Here is a 17510-nt window from a genome sequence, read left to right on the forward strand (position 1 = left end):
ACGCTCTGAAACTGAAAGGGATGAAATCCTCGTCATTTCCATTTTCATTCAGTGATATTGAAGAATGAATGTTTCTCAGTTTCCTCATGCTCTCCATTCTGAAGTGGATGGATGTAATCCCAGGCTCCGAGTAAGAGCAGGAGAGCCTGGGAATCATGCTGAGCTGCCCGCACAGGGAAAGTGATTGGCCATTAACTTGTACTTAACGGTTCACACTTTGAATGGGCTACGTATGTCCAAAGAGCTGCTCTAGTTATGGTACAATCTCCCATATCCCCTCACCTTCTTCAGCAAAATAGGTGTAATTGCAGACTGACCATGAACACATTTGTAGTATCTGAATATAATAGCCTGCATAAGGCTGGGCATTCTGTTTGTCACCTTACAACCTAGCCCCAATATTGTGCATGTCCTAGGACAGTGGTCTTCAAACTGCAGCCCTGGTGCCAGATGCAACCCTTTGTTTGCCTTTATCTGGCCCTTGAGGCCTTATTTCTGCCACTGACACCAACAATGGGGCATCATTTCTTCCAATGACACCAACAATTGGGGCATAATTCTTTCCACTGACAACAAAAATGGGGCACTATTTCTCCCACTGACACCAACTATTTCTCCCTGTAATACCCAAGATTGGGCATTGCTTACTCCCATTGGGTACAGTCCGGCCACCCTAAAGTCTGAAGGACAGTAAATTGGCCCTTTCTTTGGAAGGTTTGGAGACCCCTGTCCTAGGATATTGAGCCTTATACCTGAAGTTATCTTTAAAACTGAACTCTAGACCTACCTTCTGTCTTGCAAAATATCTTCCCCTGTACTGAAATTGCTTATTTTGATTTTACAGCCGACTCTAAGCTTCTCACAGGGTGCATTAGAAGCTGCAATAAGTCAGATAGAGTCCACTTCATTTCTTGGAGGGCATCATGAAAGGTCAGCATCACATGTGGGCATTACTACATCTTCCTGTTTTCAGGAAGCTATGTGCTGCACACTGCCAGCCCCTGTTATCTAACAGGATCTGTCTGCATTTCATAGAGAAGAAAAGAGACCTAGTGATGATGTCGCTGGGTCTAAAATAAAGTATGTAAAGGAAATGAAAAGGTTTTATTTAATAATTTCATTAGCATCTTAATGAGGGGAGAAAGGAGGTACCAGAGAACACAAAATACTGTATAAGCAGATTAAACATCAGCTTTAAGCTGTTCTTGATTAACAAAGGTGGAATTCTGCTCTACTGAGTACCAGAGGTTAGAAGAATGGACTTCAGTGCACACTTAATGCTAAAAGTTTCCAAGGTTCTCTCTTGTTGTTTGTTTTGCTGGCATGCTGTATGCCTCGGGCAGCAGATAATTTCACCTTTTCTCGTGAGTCTGGCTATGTGAAAAGCAGGCAGCAGGTGACAGATGGCATAAATACAAACCATTGTTCATGTTCCAGGCACATACAGTGCCTTTTATTTTATCATTGTAATGTAGTTTATCTTGTTGGGCATATAGAACCGCCTGGCACTTCACCATGCCAGCTGCAGATTGCGTGATCTACAACAAAGTTGGGGAACCATGAAACTGACCAAACCAGATAACAGAGTATGAGACTAACACTAGATTGGGGCTATATAAAATGACCATAGTGCAGTGCAGCATCTTATTACCTCTTTTTTTCCCCATACTTGTGAAGATACTTATTGAAAGTTGGCAGTGGCTATTACAAATTATATGTGTATCATGGTCTAAAATAAACTTTCCATTTGGATAAAAGTTCTTTAGTTGAATAAAAAAAAAGGTTATATACATTAAAATATCTTTGGTTCTAATACTTTTCCAGAAGTCCATCTTGACCCCTGCAGAACGTGGTGCCCAACAGCAGATTGCCAAACAGTTTGCCAGATTGAAGCTAGCGACTCTGATATGCCTGTGTCTGTGGAATGCCAAGTTTGCCTTATGAAATTTTGTTCTGTATGCAAAAAATCTTGGCACCCTGAACACTTATGCCAGGAAAACCAGCCTGAAGCAGTTCAATCTGAGAAAGGGTAACTTGAATATTTCATCTGATTTTATTGTTCTGTCATATTTGTACCCATTGAGCACATTTTTTGATTTTAAAATCAATGAAGAACTTTTTTTTCTAACCACGTATGTAAGTTTGACCTTGTTAATGTATTAGGAAAACTCAAAGAGTCCTTGAAAAGCCGTTTCTTCTCATGCTGGGATCTCGGTATTTAGCAGCAGGATGAGGTTAGTATACAGAATAGCAGTTAATTGGTGTTAGGGCGTAGGGTAAGCAGTACATTAGGTTTCAGTGCAGGCAGCTTGGCATTGATAGTTTTTAGCACTGACCTCCCATGGATAAGAGCTGTACCCTAAGCTCACTGAAAAACCCTAAAACTAGCCCTCATACTAAACTTAACTTTAGCTTCAACACATGTAAGATTTACTAGTTGTTTGCATATTTCTCTGCCCTGTATTAGGATGCTCTTCAATAAAGACTAAAGAAAGTCATATATTATACATTTTTTTTTCCTTCCCCCCCCCCCCCCCCCCCAATGAGCAGAAGGAAAGAAAATCGCTAATGTCTCCCTTTAACACAGTCAGTGTTGATGGGGGAATCCCTCCGGTGGTTCTATTGTATTCTGGGGGCACGGCGAGCCTTACTTGCCAGCACAACAAAATGACTGCTGGCTGCTATAGCCACTGGCAGTCATAGCATGAAAAAATTTGACAGGCTGGTTGTACTGAAGTTGATCGATGGATCAGCCTGCCCATACATGGATTAAAATTTTGGAACTGCCTCCTTTGGTTTTTCAATTGAATTAAAAAATGTCGGGTGGGAGTGTGGCGACCAGGCCACTCATAGAGTGAATTTATAAGCCATCTGAAATTCACGTGTATAGCCAGCTTAAAACCTCTGCATCAAATTTACTCTTTCGCTTTCAGAGTTGGGATCCTGAAGCTGGAATCCACTGTTCTGTTCTTTAGGTGTTAGGCTAGTGTTAAGCTTAGCTTTTAGTGCTTTGGGGAGAGTTTAGATGTTAAAGGCTTACTTATGGGATAGATCAGGGGTAGGCAATCTCGGCCCTCCAGCTGTAGTGAAACTACAACTCCCATCATGCCTCTGCCTTTGGAGTCATGCCTGTGATTGTTAGGGTCTTGCAATGTCTCGTGGGACTTGTAGTTTCAAAACAGCTGGAGGGCCGAGGTTGCCTACCCATGGGTTAGATAACGTGTTAGGGTTTGTAAAGTTAAGAATAAAGTGCTTATTGGAGTGCATTAAGAGGGCTTACTGTAGGCGTCAGGCTAACTGTTAGCATGAGGAGAAAAATAAGTATAGAGGGACAAATTAAAGGTTACGTGTTAAGTGTTAAAGGGCTGGGTTAGCAGTTACTGGCAAACTGTGTAGCTACTGTATTCACACTAGTTCTTGCATTGGGAGCCTCCTACCAAAAACGACTAGCACAGGGCTCCTGGTGCTGTAAACCAATGTATCAAAGTAACTGAACATTTTCCATATGCTATGCAAACCAAGACTCATCTGCAATGATAGGTTTGCATATTGTGTTAAGAAATCATTTGCAAGAATTCCTCAGAGTGAGAGCTGGTTTGTACTGTGGTTGTTTACTGTGTTTTATCTTATATTACCACCCACCAAACACCTACACTGCTGTTTAGTCATTCTGCTTTTCAATGACCCTTGTGGATATAACATTCAAACCTCTTTCAGCTGTAGCTAATTTTCCTTTCTTCAATAACATACGGTTCGGAGATGTACAAAATGTTTAGGTATTCAATTTGGTACAAATGAAGTAAGCCAGCAAATTCAGGAGCCATTCTGAATACCTGAGACAGCTTGAGACAATAACGATAAATTGTATATTGAGATCATTTCCTGTCTGTAGGTCCCTGATCTCTCCATATACATCTTGATTGACAGTTCCAAGGGCGAGATCTGATTGGTCAGGTTGGATTTTCCTGTTGTTTTTTTCCTAAATTAAAACAGACTTCTTCTGTCTTTCGTATCCCCTTCCGTAGGCATAAACATGTATGCTTGGCTAATCGGCGCATTAGGCCTCATGCACACTGGACGTTAAAATAACGTTATAAAAACGCCAGTAGCTTTGCAGTGAGTTTTTCAACTTTTTTTTAAACGTTTTTGTAATAGTGGTTTTTAGCATTTTTCCACGTTAACGGTTTTTAGCGTTTTTTTTAAATGGATCAAAAAACGCTGGTGAGCCGCGTTTTTGAGCGTTTATCAGCGTTTTTTGACGTTAGAGCATTTTTACAGCTTAAAAACTCCTCTCAGAACCCACTCGTTTTGTTTTTGTTTTTTAAAGCCCCAGCTAAAAACAGCTGATAACAGCCTATGTGTGCATGGACACATACACATAGGATAACACGATGGGGAGTTTATTGACTGTAGAAAAAAACATCTGAAGCCAAAAACAGCAGCTGTAAAAACATCCAAAAATGTCCAGTGTGCATGAGTCCATAAAGATAAATTTCAGACAAACAGCTAAAATGCATGGAAAAAATACATGTTGCAGCTGTTTCACCTACTAACGGATTTGTATTTCTGTCCATTCAGTTCCAAGATTTACACAGTTCTGCCTCACAGCACAGTCACATCTAGCAGTGCAGGGGACTGGATCTTTCTCTGCTGCAGTTTCACTTACAGGCCCCCTCCCTGTCCTCACCCTGCAATTAGACAATGAAAAGGAAAGCAGCACACTGATGACCTCATCTCTCTGTCCATGTGTTCTCCAACACTGGCACTGCCACTCGCTGCCCCTCTCTGTTCTGCAGATTGTACAGTAGACTACAAGATGCTGATAGCAAGTAGATTTCAGTTATTTACATGCTTGCATTTAAAAATATACATTTAAATCAGTATTAACGATTACAGAAGTGCATTGCGCACTTCATATTTATCTGGGGTTCAACTTTAATATAAATGTAGAAGTCTTTTACTTTTAAAGACTTGAATGTATCAAGAGATTCATTTTTATTTTTTTATTATTAAAAATGTTACTTTAAAAAGGTTCAATATTTTTAGCCAGTAATTATTGGATAGTCGGTAAACTGGAATAGGTGAGATAATCTGATATGGATTGTTTGGCTGACAGTATGGAACAAACCCCTAAGAACATTTCCTGGTCAAATCACTGTTTCTGCTACAGTGCGCAAATAAGAAAGGCTTGTAGAGAAAGTTTTGCAAATATTGTGCCTTATGTCATTGCTTCAGGTCAGTGATGTTGGAGTTTGGTATATTTTTATCAATATACCTTTTGGTAAAACAATATTTGATTGTCAAACATCAGTGCCATTTTATAATCTCCTTTTGGCAATGGCCCATAACTCAAAGTTTTTTTGATCACAAATATATACCACAAAGCTGGCTTAGTGCGCAATTTAAGGGGTTAAGAGGCAGTAAGGAGGCTTCATACTGCCTCCTTGCGACACGTCAAACGCCTCTGAAAAGCAATCTGAATACAGTTCTTATTTCAGAGGCATGAAAATGTTGGCACGCGTCTAAATATAGCCTTAAAGTGGCTGTAACGGCTCAAGGTTTTTTACCTTCATGCAATTTATGTAAAAACCTTCTATGTGCAGCACCCCCCACCCCCCAAACTTACCTTTGCCCCATCTCTATATAACGATGTGCACAAGAGCCTTGGCACTCCCGGGTCTCTCACTCCTCATTGGCTGAGACAGCAGCAGTAGCCATTGGCTCCCGCCACTGTTAATTAAAGCCAGTGAGCCAGTGAGGAGAGAGCGGTGGCAGGGCATAGCCGTACTTCATGTGTGAATAGACACACAGAACATTGGCTTGGGAGCGAGCCTGCTCAGATGCCCACATAGCAAGCTGCTTTGCTATTGGGGCGCAAGGCCGGAGGGAGGGGCTAGGAGGGCCAGTGGGGGACCCGAGAAGAGGAGGACCAGGGCAGCTCTGTGACGAAACCATTGCACAGAGCAAGTAATTATGTCATGTTTGTTATTTTTAAAACAAAAAAAATCTACATTTAATATCTACCTCTAAGCGGGGATATACATGCTTGTTTATTGTTTTAGCTGGCAGGCCAAAGGAAACAAAAAAATGTTTCCCTCATCCACACAAGCAAGGTGGATGGAGGAATACTTCCTGTTGTGCTATTGTATTCTGACAGCTGAGACTCCACTGTCAGAATACACTGATCAGTGCTGCAGCTGATTTTCTGCAGCCGATTCAATAAAAGTTTTCCGACAGTTCCATTCGACAGAGGTTGATCTACCAATTGACTTTTGTCAAACAGGGAGCACCACACACAGATAGAATTTTGTCCCATCCCTGCTGAACCAGACACATTTTGATCTGTAGGAAAAAGAGGGGAAAAACTGCGCTACGGGAAAAAAAACAAATAGTGTTGAACGGAAGCTGCAATTCAAATGTATACCAAAAATACACCAAACAAAAATAGAAAGAAGAAGAACTGCGCTAGCCACAAAATACCCAATATGATTAGGGTATATGAAAGTACCAGACCCACACTGTGGGTCTTAGTATCTAGTGTCTCAAAAGACCACCTCCAAAGTGTGGTATAAACCATATACGGATAAGTGCAATTAAATTCAAAAAAACAAAAAAGTAAATGCGTATCAATAATGTGAATTCCCCAAACACAATATATGTGTATCAAACTCTGTGTATAAACCCCTAAACCATAAAGGTAAGAATATAAAAAAAATATGTATATTCGCTATTAAGCATAAATGACCTATCGAGAAAATAATAAATCTGTGTTCAGAGACACTCTATGTAATGTCCATACAGTCATATATCAAAAAATGAAAAAATAAAATAAAAATAAATGTCCATATAGTGAATGAACACCAGTGAAACAAAACTTCAAATGAGGTACGGCAGTGAAGAAAAGTTCCAAACGGCTGGATTGCAAATACACAAATTGAAAATCTTCTCCAAAGATGTGGTGTGCTTATCCCATCACCGAAATAAATGAATCAGCTCCTTACCAGATCCAAGCGACCCCCCGTTACAGAGGGTCACCACAAGCAGCAGCAGTCAAAGGGTATCCGGATAGCGCCTCCTCCTCAGATGGTCACGAATCTTCCACGCGATGGGGTTATGGCTGTTACTCACTCCCAACTCGACGTGGTGTCACATAAGGGAAAACATAGGCTCCAGATAGTGTAAAACCAAATGACTTTAATTCTTAAAAGCGAACGTAAACACTTACATAAAAGACTTTAAAAGCAGGTTCAAAACAAAGACGTGCACCGGCCGGATACACGCCAACGCAGAGACCTTTTCTTCACTGCCGTACCTCATTTGAAGTTTTGTTTCACTGGTGTTCATTCACTATATGGACATTTATTTTTATTTTATTTTTTCATTTTTTGATATATGACTGTATGGACATTACATAGAGTGTCTCTGAACACAGATTTATTATTTTCTCGATAGGTCATTTATGCTTAATAGCGAATATACATATTTTTTTTATATTCTTACCTTTATGGTTTAGGGGTTTATACACAGAGTTTGATACACATATATTGTGTTTGGGGAATTCACATTATTGATACGCATTTACTTTTTTGTTTTTTTGAATTTAATTGCACTTATCCGTATATGGTTTATACCACACTTTGGAGGTGGTCTTTTGAGACACTAGATACTAAGACCCACAGTGTGGGTCTGGTACTTTCATATACCCTAATCATATTGGGTATTTTGTGGCTAGCGCAGTTCTTCTTCTTTCTACATTTTGATCTGTGTGTACCCAACTTTAGTGTTACCGAAAAGAAAAATCACGCTTCCTCTCCAAACAGTCAGGGCTGTGTGGTAGGCCAGAGGTGTGTACAGTAAATGAGACTTCTATGGATAGAAATACAGATCCTTTCCTGGGCAGGTAAACCTTCTCCCTTGTATGCATTTCCTCTCTGTATTTAGCTGTTTATTTAGTGCTTAGCTTCAATAATTACATTTTTTATGCACACATACAGCTACGCATTTTTTAGATAGCAGATGGGTGTGTGCAAAATTCCACAGAGCCTGGTATTATTATTGTTATGCAATGTAATATGAAATCAAGATGAACATCATCATTTAAAAGTAGTCAAAACAAAGGAAACAAGACTTGCATGTCTGACTTGTGTCAGATAAGCAACTGCCGATGTGTTGTTTAGCCTAATGTAACCATATTCAACCCCAATTCCAAAAAAGTTAGGGCGATGTGTAAAATCTAAATAAAAACAGAAACCAATGGTTTGCAAATCTCATAAACCCATATTATATTCATAATAGAAAATAGAAAACATAAATATTTAAAATGACAAAATTTACCATTTTAAGAAAAAGGTAGGGTCATTTTCATAGTGATAGCAAAATGTCTCAAAAAAGTTGGGACAGGGCAACAAACAGCTGGCAAAGCAAGTGCTGGGTACTGTATTTAAAGAGTTCAGTTATATCTCTGAAGTTTGACAACATGTATGTTGGTTGAAACATTTAATTGAACGTATTTCCTTTTTTTAGGGCTGACTGTACAGATGTAGATGCTTGTATCAAGCAATGTCCTATGTGTCATATTTACATTGAGAGGAATGAAGGCTGTGCACAAATGATGTGCAAAAACTGCAAACACACATTCTGCTGGTACTGCTTACAAAACCTTGACGTGAGTATCTGATATTGTTGAGACTCGCTGATTTTTAATTTTTTTTTATGCTTATGCAAAAGTGGGGGTGTGCCGCAACTGCAGAGGGTTAACTGCTCTTTACTGTCTAAAGGACTTGGAAAAACACTTTTACTTACCTGATCCTCCACTCCAGCAGGCTCCCCCTACTGTTATGCACTTCATATTTAGCACATTGTAAAAGAATTTACCTGTTAAATGATGCCCTCCACTGAAGCACTGTCAGCAGTCCCAGAGGTCACGGGCACTTACATCCTCTCCTGATCTTACAGGTTCACTCTGTTTGGCCTCTTCAATGGCCGGGCCATGATGATGTCACTCCTGCGCATGGCACTGAGTGGTACCATAACTTTATGCATAGCTGCGCATGCATGGCCCAGTGTAAACTATCACTGACAGGCAGGGATAAGCATTTTTGAGAGAAAAGACCAATACAGTTTCTTCTTTCATAAAAACCCTACCTGTCAGCTTTTTTTACATTATGTTCAATCCACTTTTTTGGTATATGAAAAGCTAACATTGCCATGTGTTACTGGTGGTGGGGCTTTTATTTCTTCTCAGCACCAAACAAAATATCCAAGAAATATTCAGCAGGCTGCATGGAACCATACAGAGAGCACTGGTGTCCACATAATGCTCTGACATGCTCCCCTGTCTTGTCAACTGCATAGTCATACACTCAGCTTGCTCTCTTCTCTAATAAGACACAACCACATTAGGTATCCTAATTGTAAGGTACAGGACACATGCTTGATATTCATAGATCCTGGGTGAGAGGCTGGCACTTTGAAGTGATTGGACACTGGTAAAGTCTTTGAGGACATGGTCCCTGGATGTCCTCCCAGATAGCAAGGATAACTTGCCACAAATTTGTGGCAGTGTTGGGTTGCAAGTCTTGTTAACTTGCTGCACATTTTCACTAGCAAGTTGTACACTTGCAGAGCGCTTGAAGCACAAATTCTAGTTGACACTTTTCCAATTTGTAGCAAATTTGTGTGGCAAGTCTCTAGCAAGAGCAAAGTTGCAGGGATGAGTCTACAGCAAGACTCTACAGCAAGACTGCAAGTCTACAGCATGAAAATTCTGTCACAGTGACCCCTGTGGTGGGATGAATATTGCACAACATAACTGAACCAGAACTTGCAGCAGACTTACAGAATGTTTGCAAAGAAAGTTGATCTGGAGTCATGCAATGCGAACTTGCTGCACTTGTTCAACAAACTTGTGATGTGCAAAAGAAAGTGCAGCGCTAATAATAAAAATACCAAACTGAATCAAATATCAATCTAAAAATAAATAAATGAATTAAATAAATACATAATAATATTGATATACTTATTAGATGAATTATCCCACTAAGGTGACATAAAATAACCCTTCAAGGTGACATGAAATTAATAAAAATTAAAAAACTTAGATAAATAAAAACAATACCCAAGTAGTGGTGAAAAATCCCTGAAAGATTAAAACTAAGGCAGACACCAAGCAAAATTCATAATTGTAAAAAATCCTTTGCTCTAATAACAAACAATAATATATAACCTATGCAAGTAATACATTAAATAATCAAAACAATTAATATATATATAAATAAATAAAGTCCAATATAAAGTGAGATAGTAGGTAGTGCACAAAAAGATAATCCACATAGAAGTGCTGGAAAAACACAATCCAATCTCAGATAACTGAGAAACAGACTCCTTACTTTAGGCGTAGAGGAGAAATTCTCAGGTATCCCCAAACCTTATAACGACTCCTCAAAACGGCTCACAAAATGGGTATGGGTATGGCAATCATGCCGCTCATAAAGGAAGAACAAAATATGCCTCCATAGTGTAATCGTTCTGAATACTTTTAATAGGTAAATAAAATATTGCACTTACAGAAAAGCATCGAATTAGCGTGTAAAATCAATCATGGAGATCGCGGCGTCTCCACTAGCTTCCCGCTGTGATCCTGTTGCCCATCAATCTCAAAAACAGCGTGATGACGTTAGCGTCACTGGCCCCATCTTACGTGTTTCGTTGCGAGGGGACATCGTCTTGGGATTGGCCACTACTTGGATATTGTTTTTATTTATCTACGTTTTTAAATTTTTATTTATTTTACGTCACCTTGAAGGGTTATTTTATGTCACCTTAGTGGGATAATTCATCTAATAAGTATATCATTATTATTATTTATTTATTTAATTTATTTATTTTGATTCAGTTTGGTATTTTTATTATTAGCGCTGCACTTTCTTTTGCACTTTAGGGCCGGTTCACACTGCGAGCCGCGGCGAGGCGTCTCCGACTTCCTCGCCGCGACTTGCAGGGGGGGTCAGCGGCGACTTGCAGAGGACTTCTGCATAGAAGTCAATGCAAGTCGCCCCCGAAGTCGCCCCGAAGTAGTACAGGAACCTTTTTTCTGAGTCGGAGCGACTCGAGTCGCTCCTCTCAGAACGGTTCCATTGTACTCAATGGGGACGACTTGCGGGAGCGAGGCGAGGCGAGCCGTGTCGCCTCGCCTCGCGCCGCAGTGTGAACCGGCCCTTAGTAATTTGAGTTATTGTATCCTGACTCCAGTGCCAGCTGCTTTTTTCATCATATTTAATGATAATTTACCTTTAGCGCAGCGTTAATCCTCTTTTGTTTTTTTTATTTTTTTTTAACACACTTGTGATGCCTGGCAGGTCTAGCAATAGCTTACCAATTCATTTTAAAACTTGCAGCACAATTGCTTGCTATGTGGGCTGCTATAACCCTACCCTACTTTGTGAATCCTCAGTTTTTTGCTAGTGTCCTAAGGTAATGGACCTCTTCTTCCTTACAGAGAAATCAATCTTAACCTAACTAGTTTATTTTACTTCGGATTCATCAATTAATTCTTCAGTCAACTTCTCACTGTCTTCCAATACAACATTAGCAGCAGTGCACCTGGATCGGTGCAACCTCAGTAATACCATGGTAGCCATACCCAGACCCCACACTATGAGAACAGTCTGTAATGTTACATCAGGCACTGGATCCTGCACTTGATGCAACACATGTTAACTGCAGAGTGCTATACAGGTTCAGGGCCATGGTCCACCTCTAAAGCCCCATACACACTATCAGTTTTTCTGCTGAGTTTTTCCTTCAGATTTACCAAAACCATATAACATGAGGTCAACCTTAGGAGTTTCAATTTGTATGCAATCAGGCAGGCCCTTGCACTACATGGTTTTGGTAAAACTGAAGGAAAAACTCCACCAAGACCATGAAGAACCCTAGGGGGTGTACATATCTTGTTGGGCAAAGTCTGGACCCTATATGGGATAAATTACATGGATTGGTAGCACAGGTTAATGCTGTTTATTTGACCGTTAATGTAGCCATACAACAAGTATAAGAGATAATACCGCCAATACTTGCTGTACATTGTTTATGTGTATCCTGGGCAATTCACATTTATATGTTAAACTATCAGGAAACTGTGAATGTATTTGAAACCATTTCATTCACAGACAGTGCCGGGACTATTGGTGCCCAGGGTGAAAATGGCAAACTGCATCCCCTCCCTCAGGATAGGGTAACAGTGGTGTTAGGTTTGTAATGTATGTAATGTGATGTGTACCAAAATAGTACCAATTGTTGTGTTACACTGCAGTGAACTGAATAGTTTACAATTGGCTCATAAATATGGGGCTAACAGTAGCAATGGTCAGACAGAAAACATCCCTGCATCTGTGATGTTATTGAAACAAAAGAATGTCCCTGCATCCATGGTGTCACTGAAAGGAAGAAAAGATGTCTCTGTGTTGCTGGTGTCACTAGAAAGAAATAATTGCCATTGTGTCACTGGTGTCAGTCTGAATAGGACTGATTGGCATCTAAGTCAGTGGTATGAAGGAGAGGAGGTGGAAGCTAGGCTCTGTGAGGTGCCTGGAACTAAAGGACTCTAGGGGGCTCAGAGGGAATGAGACTGAAAGGGTTCCTTCAAATGCGCCGCAATCATTGTTGGTGTTTGACACTGCTTGCTTTTACCACAATCCACATGTCTGTGAATGCGCCTTAAGGCCTTGTTTACAATTGGTCTGTGTTAAGAGATGATATTGACTGTGAGTGATAAGATTTGAGTTAGAAAATTTAAAATAAAGTTAGGCTAGGTTCACACCTACAGGTGCGATCGAGCATGCATGTGTTTAGGGCAGCCCCTTTATTTCAGTAGGCTGCCTTACATGCGGGAAATTGGAAAAGTCCCTGACTCTTTTCAAAAAGATGCCCCACACCAAACCGCATGATGCTGTGGCACCATGCAGTTTGAGGCCCATGAAAATGTGTGCATTAGCAGATGCATGGGGGTGCCATCAATGGCACTGTTGAGTGTCAAGGGAAACACATTCCTGTGCGTGATGGGAAAACATGTGATTTTGCAGGAACAAGCCAAGATTCAATCCATCTGTGGGCTGGCTGGTTGTACCCAAGTCGATCCATTGATCGACTTGGGTACTAGCAGCCCGTTGGATCTTTTACGTGCGATTACTGCCAGTGGTTATAGAATCTAGCAATGATCATGTGTTCTGCTGGCCAGGAAGGCTTCCCACTAGCAGAACACAATAGCACTGCGAGAGGGATTCCCCCATCAACACTGACTGTGGAAACCCAGCAATTTAAGGAAAGAAAATTGCACAATCTGTGCCCCGCTTATCAGGCATGTTTAACACTCAGTACAAGGAAAACTCTTCCCATTAAATATGTTTTTCAGTAAACCTTTCATAGACTACTTAGCAACCTTCACATCAGAATTCCGGAGTCTACACTTACATCAAGAGCCCCCCTCCCTTCACATCAATAGTTCCCCTTTAAATAAGGAGTCGCCCTTGTCCTGCCTGACATAAAAAGTCCATCCTTACTTAAGAGGCCTTCCCTCCACACAGCAGTCCCCCTTTACATCAGAGTCCTCCCTTACATCACAGTCCTCCCTTACACCGGAGTCCATCTTTACATCAATGTGCCCTCCCACAGTAAAGTCCCCCCTTACATCATTGTCCCCCTTTATAATCAATGTCCCTTCTTACATTAATTCTCCATCATACATCAGAGTCCTTCCTTTCAGTGTGCCTCCCTTACATTAGTGTGCCCCCCTCTTACATTAGTGTGCTCCCCTCCTTACATTGATGTGCCCCCCTTCTTACATTTGTGTGCCCCTCCTCTCATAAGAGCACCCCCTCCTTACATTAGTGTGCCCCCTCCTCACATAAGAGCACCCCCTCCTTACATTAGTGTGCCCCCTCCTCTCATAAGAGCACCTCCTCCTTACATAAGTGTGCCCCCTCCTTACATAAGAGCACCCCTCCTTACATTACTGTGCCCCCTCCTTACATAGGAGCATCCCCTCCTTACAATTGTGTGCCGCCTACTCACATAAGAGCATCCCCTCCTTACAATTGTGTGCCGCCTACTCACATAAGAGCATCCCCTCCTTACATTAGTGTGCCTCCTCCTCATATAAGAGTATCCCCTCCTTACATTAGTGTGCCCTCTCCTCACATAAGAGCACCCCCTCCTTACAATAGTGTGCCCCCTCCTCACACATGAGCATCCCCTCCTTACATTAGTGTGCCCCCTCCTCTCATAAGAGCATCCCCTCCTTATATTAGTGTGACCCCCCTTACATTAGTGTGCCCCCTCCTTACATAACTGTGACTCCCTCCCTCCCCCCTTTACATTAGTGTGCCCCCTCCTCACATAAGAGCACCCCCTCCTTGTATAGTGTGCCCCCTCCTCACATAAAAGCATCACCTCCTTACATTAGTGTGACCCCCCCTTACATTAGTGTGCCCCCCATTACATAACTATGACCCCCTCTCCTCCCTCCCCCTTTACATTAATGTGCCCCCTACCTTAAGCGGCATGACTGTAGCTCATAGTGGGAGATTGGAGGAGGAGCAAGTGTGTAAAAGGGGAAGTTCTGTCCTCATCTGGGAGCTAGGGGTTAGGACCCCAATAACTGGAGGAGAGGGGGATACGGAGGTGTTTAGAATTTCAGAGCCCTATCTTAGGCAGCACAGTAGTGATTACAGAAAAAGGATTTTTCAACTGCTCTTGTCTCTGTCGGCTACTTCTAAAAGATTAGTTCTCTGTAATCACTATTCACTGCTCAGGAGAGCTCAGCGAGGGCAGCCTTCTATTGTGTGTGCAGTGTAGAAGTACATAGAGGGCACGGCACAGCCTATATGAGACAGAATTGAAACTGCACAGATAAGAGAGAGAGAGAGAGAGAGCGAGAGATAAGGCAGAGCGAGGATCATTACAGTGCCGCGAATGAGGGAGAATAAGAGTCACTCCTGTCAATGAGGCAGGAGAACCGTGGAAGCTCCCAATGCGCCCCCCCTCCCTGCATATCGGGACACAGATCAGGGCAGGTGCCCCTTCTGCCCACCCCTTGTACTAGCCCTGCTCAGAGTTACCTTTTCAAATATGGGCTAATATTCCACCACTCAGAGCTTAATCTCGTGGGTATGACCAGTTGTTACACGACACCATAGGTTGCACCATAGGTTGCATGGTTTAGTGCCACTTCCACCTAGAGCCCTTTATATATTACTTAGGCACATCCTCCTGCCCTTTTACTACATGGACTTTGCAACAGAATGAAACTTGGGTTGCTGTGTACTCCTTCATAGACATACTTTCCTCACACTACTCTGTGAGTACCCTACAGGGGAATACCCTCACCAAGAGCAAAGGTGGAGACTGGGCATAAGGGAACCACAGCAAAAGCCTGCAGAACATTTAAACTACTTAGAGTAACAGTGCTTCCCTTGAATTGGAGCAGGACCCTATTTTTAACACCAGTCTCTGCATCTGATTCTAGCTATATCTTAGGCACGCAACAAATGGCCTACCTGACTGAGGCAGACTTTTCTGCAACCATGTCACAGTTTCTTGGACAACAGCTTTAATACAGCCATCACCATCCAGATTCAGAAAGTTAAAAATGCTTCATTTAGCTACTTGTACCATTGGTATGTTCTAATTGTACCCATGTATGTACTATCTGTTCACTAAGCTTTATGATTGTGATAGCCCACACTGAGAATTGAGGAAATGGGCTACCTTGTGTTATTTCTGTTTGTATACTTTGTTACTGGCCCTGGCTTTGTTATTGTATCCTTTGTAGGTTTTGCCATGGGAGGCACAGGGGTTTTTCCTCAAAAACATTGCCAGTGTCCTATCACCCGAAGGTACCAGTTCATAACCTAGGATCTATAAATATCAATATTGTCTTGTACTGTTCTTCAATATGTGGAGATAGTCTTTGTGAATAATAGAGGTGTTGTGATAACTAGTGGCCTGCTGTTCATGACCTTCTTACCTTCTTTAAGGTCCATTCAGTGGACCCTGGCAACACATCATGCTGATGTACTTATCTTGGCACATCGCACTGTTTACTTTTTTTTAAACAAACTTTATTGACATGTCACACAGACATTTCCTAAATCGTATTCCAGCACTGCACGCAGTACCTTTTTGTAGTGCACATCACTGCAAGGTGGTGGTGTGAACTGGACACACATGAGACAAGACATTCTGCTTTGTCATGCGGTGGGACTGTGCTGGAATAGCTGCCCAATGCAGTCCCACCGCATCAGGTGTATATCTATCCTGCATACCCCGCATTCTCCATATATTCCTTTGGATCAACCACTAATTCCACCATAACGCTGGTATCATCACCACTCCCCATTGGATTCTGCAAAGGAATATATGAAGAATACACTATAGAGAGAGCACTGGCTGTCAAGGTATGACTGTGGGTTGAGGAAGATCTCCCTGCCTTTAGACAGCTATATAGACCTGACAGCAGATTTAACCCTCCTTGGCTGAACCTAAGCTAAGGTTTTGAGGAAGATTTTCACTTCAGATTCTATATAAAAGAAGATATGCTTTTCTGTGAAAGATTTCAAGAAGGAATTAGAAGTTCCCTCTGGCTGACTTATAATTAGCCTCGAAATAGAGCTGTCTGACAGATGAATAAGAAAGAGGACAGGGCCATAGGTGACGTGTTTTGTTATGATAGATTAGTGACATTTATTATTATTGCTTAGCAACTGAATGTGCAGCATGTTAGGTACACTAGAAACCTAACAATTTGGCAGTAAATTATTAACGGCATTATGACTTTCCCTTAAGTTTTTTAGTTAACTGCCTCTGACTAATATATTATAAGCAGAACTCAGTTTTTAATAACCTGGACTACACGAGAGAACACAAAAGCTCAGATGTCTGAGGCTAGCAGCACGTGTTCTTAAATGGGAACAATGCTGGATTGCTATGTTCATTTCACTACTGTCTGAGAGCATATATATATATATATATATATATATATATATATATATATATATGCTAATGCTAATAGAGCCAGTACAATTTTTATAATGTATATCTATTCAACATGAAGGCAGAAATTGATGAAAACGCCACACTAGGCTGCAATGCTAATCCTCTGTCTTCAGGAAATAGACATCCCACCTCCACACATAATTTCTCAAAACAAATTAAAATTTCCAAATGACACCGTAGCACTAGAGAATTCCCGTGGATCAACATAGTAGTGTGGATCATTCAAAGGATCACTTGTAGCACATTCTGGTACACAGCGCCAATGCTGCCCTTTTCTGACTGGGAAATCTTTAACAAAAAACACAAAAGGACGTAAAGGCCTAGTGCGATACCAGGTATTACTTTTATTAACCTCCCTGGCGGTATGATTATTTCAGATTTTAGGTGCTGAAAGCAGTACCATTATTTTGCATGGAAATTTAGCGTTTTATATTGTAGGCCTGTAATTCTTAGGAATA

General features: G+C 41.3%; 1 protein-coding gene across 2 annotated transcripts in view; it reads left to right on the top strand.

The window, feature by feature from the left end:
- The window catches only part of RNF144B (ring finger protein 144B), a 100146-nt gene that overhangs the window by 58459 nt on the left and 24177 nt on the right, over positions 1-17510 (top strand). For both annotated transcript variants that reach the window (XM_077492259.1, XM_077492260.1), the window contains exons 5-6: positions 1825-2029; positions 8524-8665. In XM_077492259.1, the coding sequence (XP_077348385.1) occupies positions 1825-2029; positions 8524-8665 (347 nt within the window). The remainder of the gene's footprint in view (positions 1-1824; positions 2030-8523; positions 8666-17510) is intronic.

This window comes from Lithobates pipiens, unplaced genomic scaffold (assembly GCF_037356315.1).
Source record: "Lithobates pipiens isolate NorthernLeopardFrog02 unplaced genomic scaffold, aLitPip1_a1.2 Scaffold_19, whole genome shotgun sequence".
Taxonomy (NCBI): domain Eukaryota; kingdom Metazoa; phylum Chordata; class Amphibia; order Anura; family Ranidae; genus Lithobates; species Lithobates pipiens.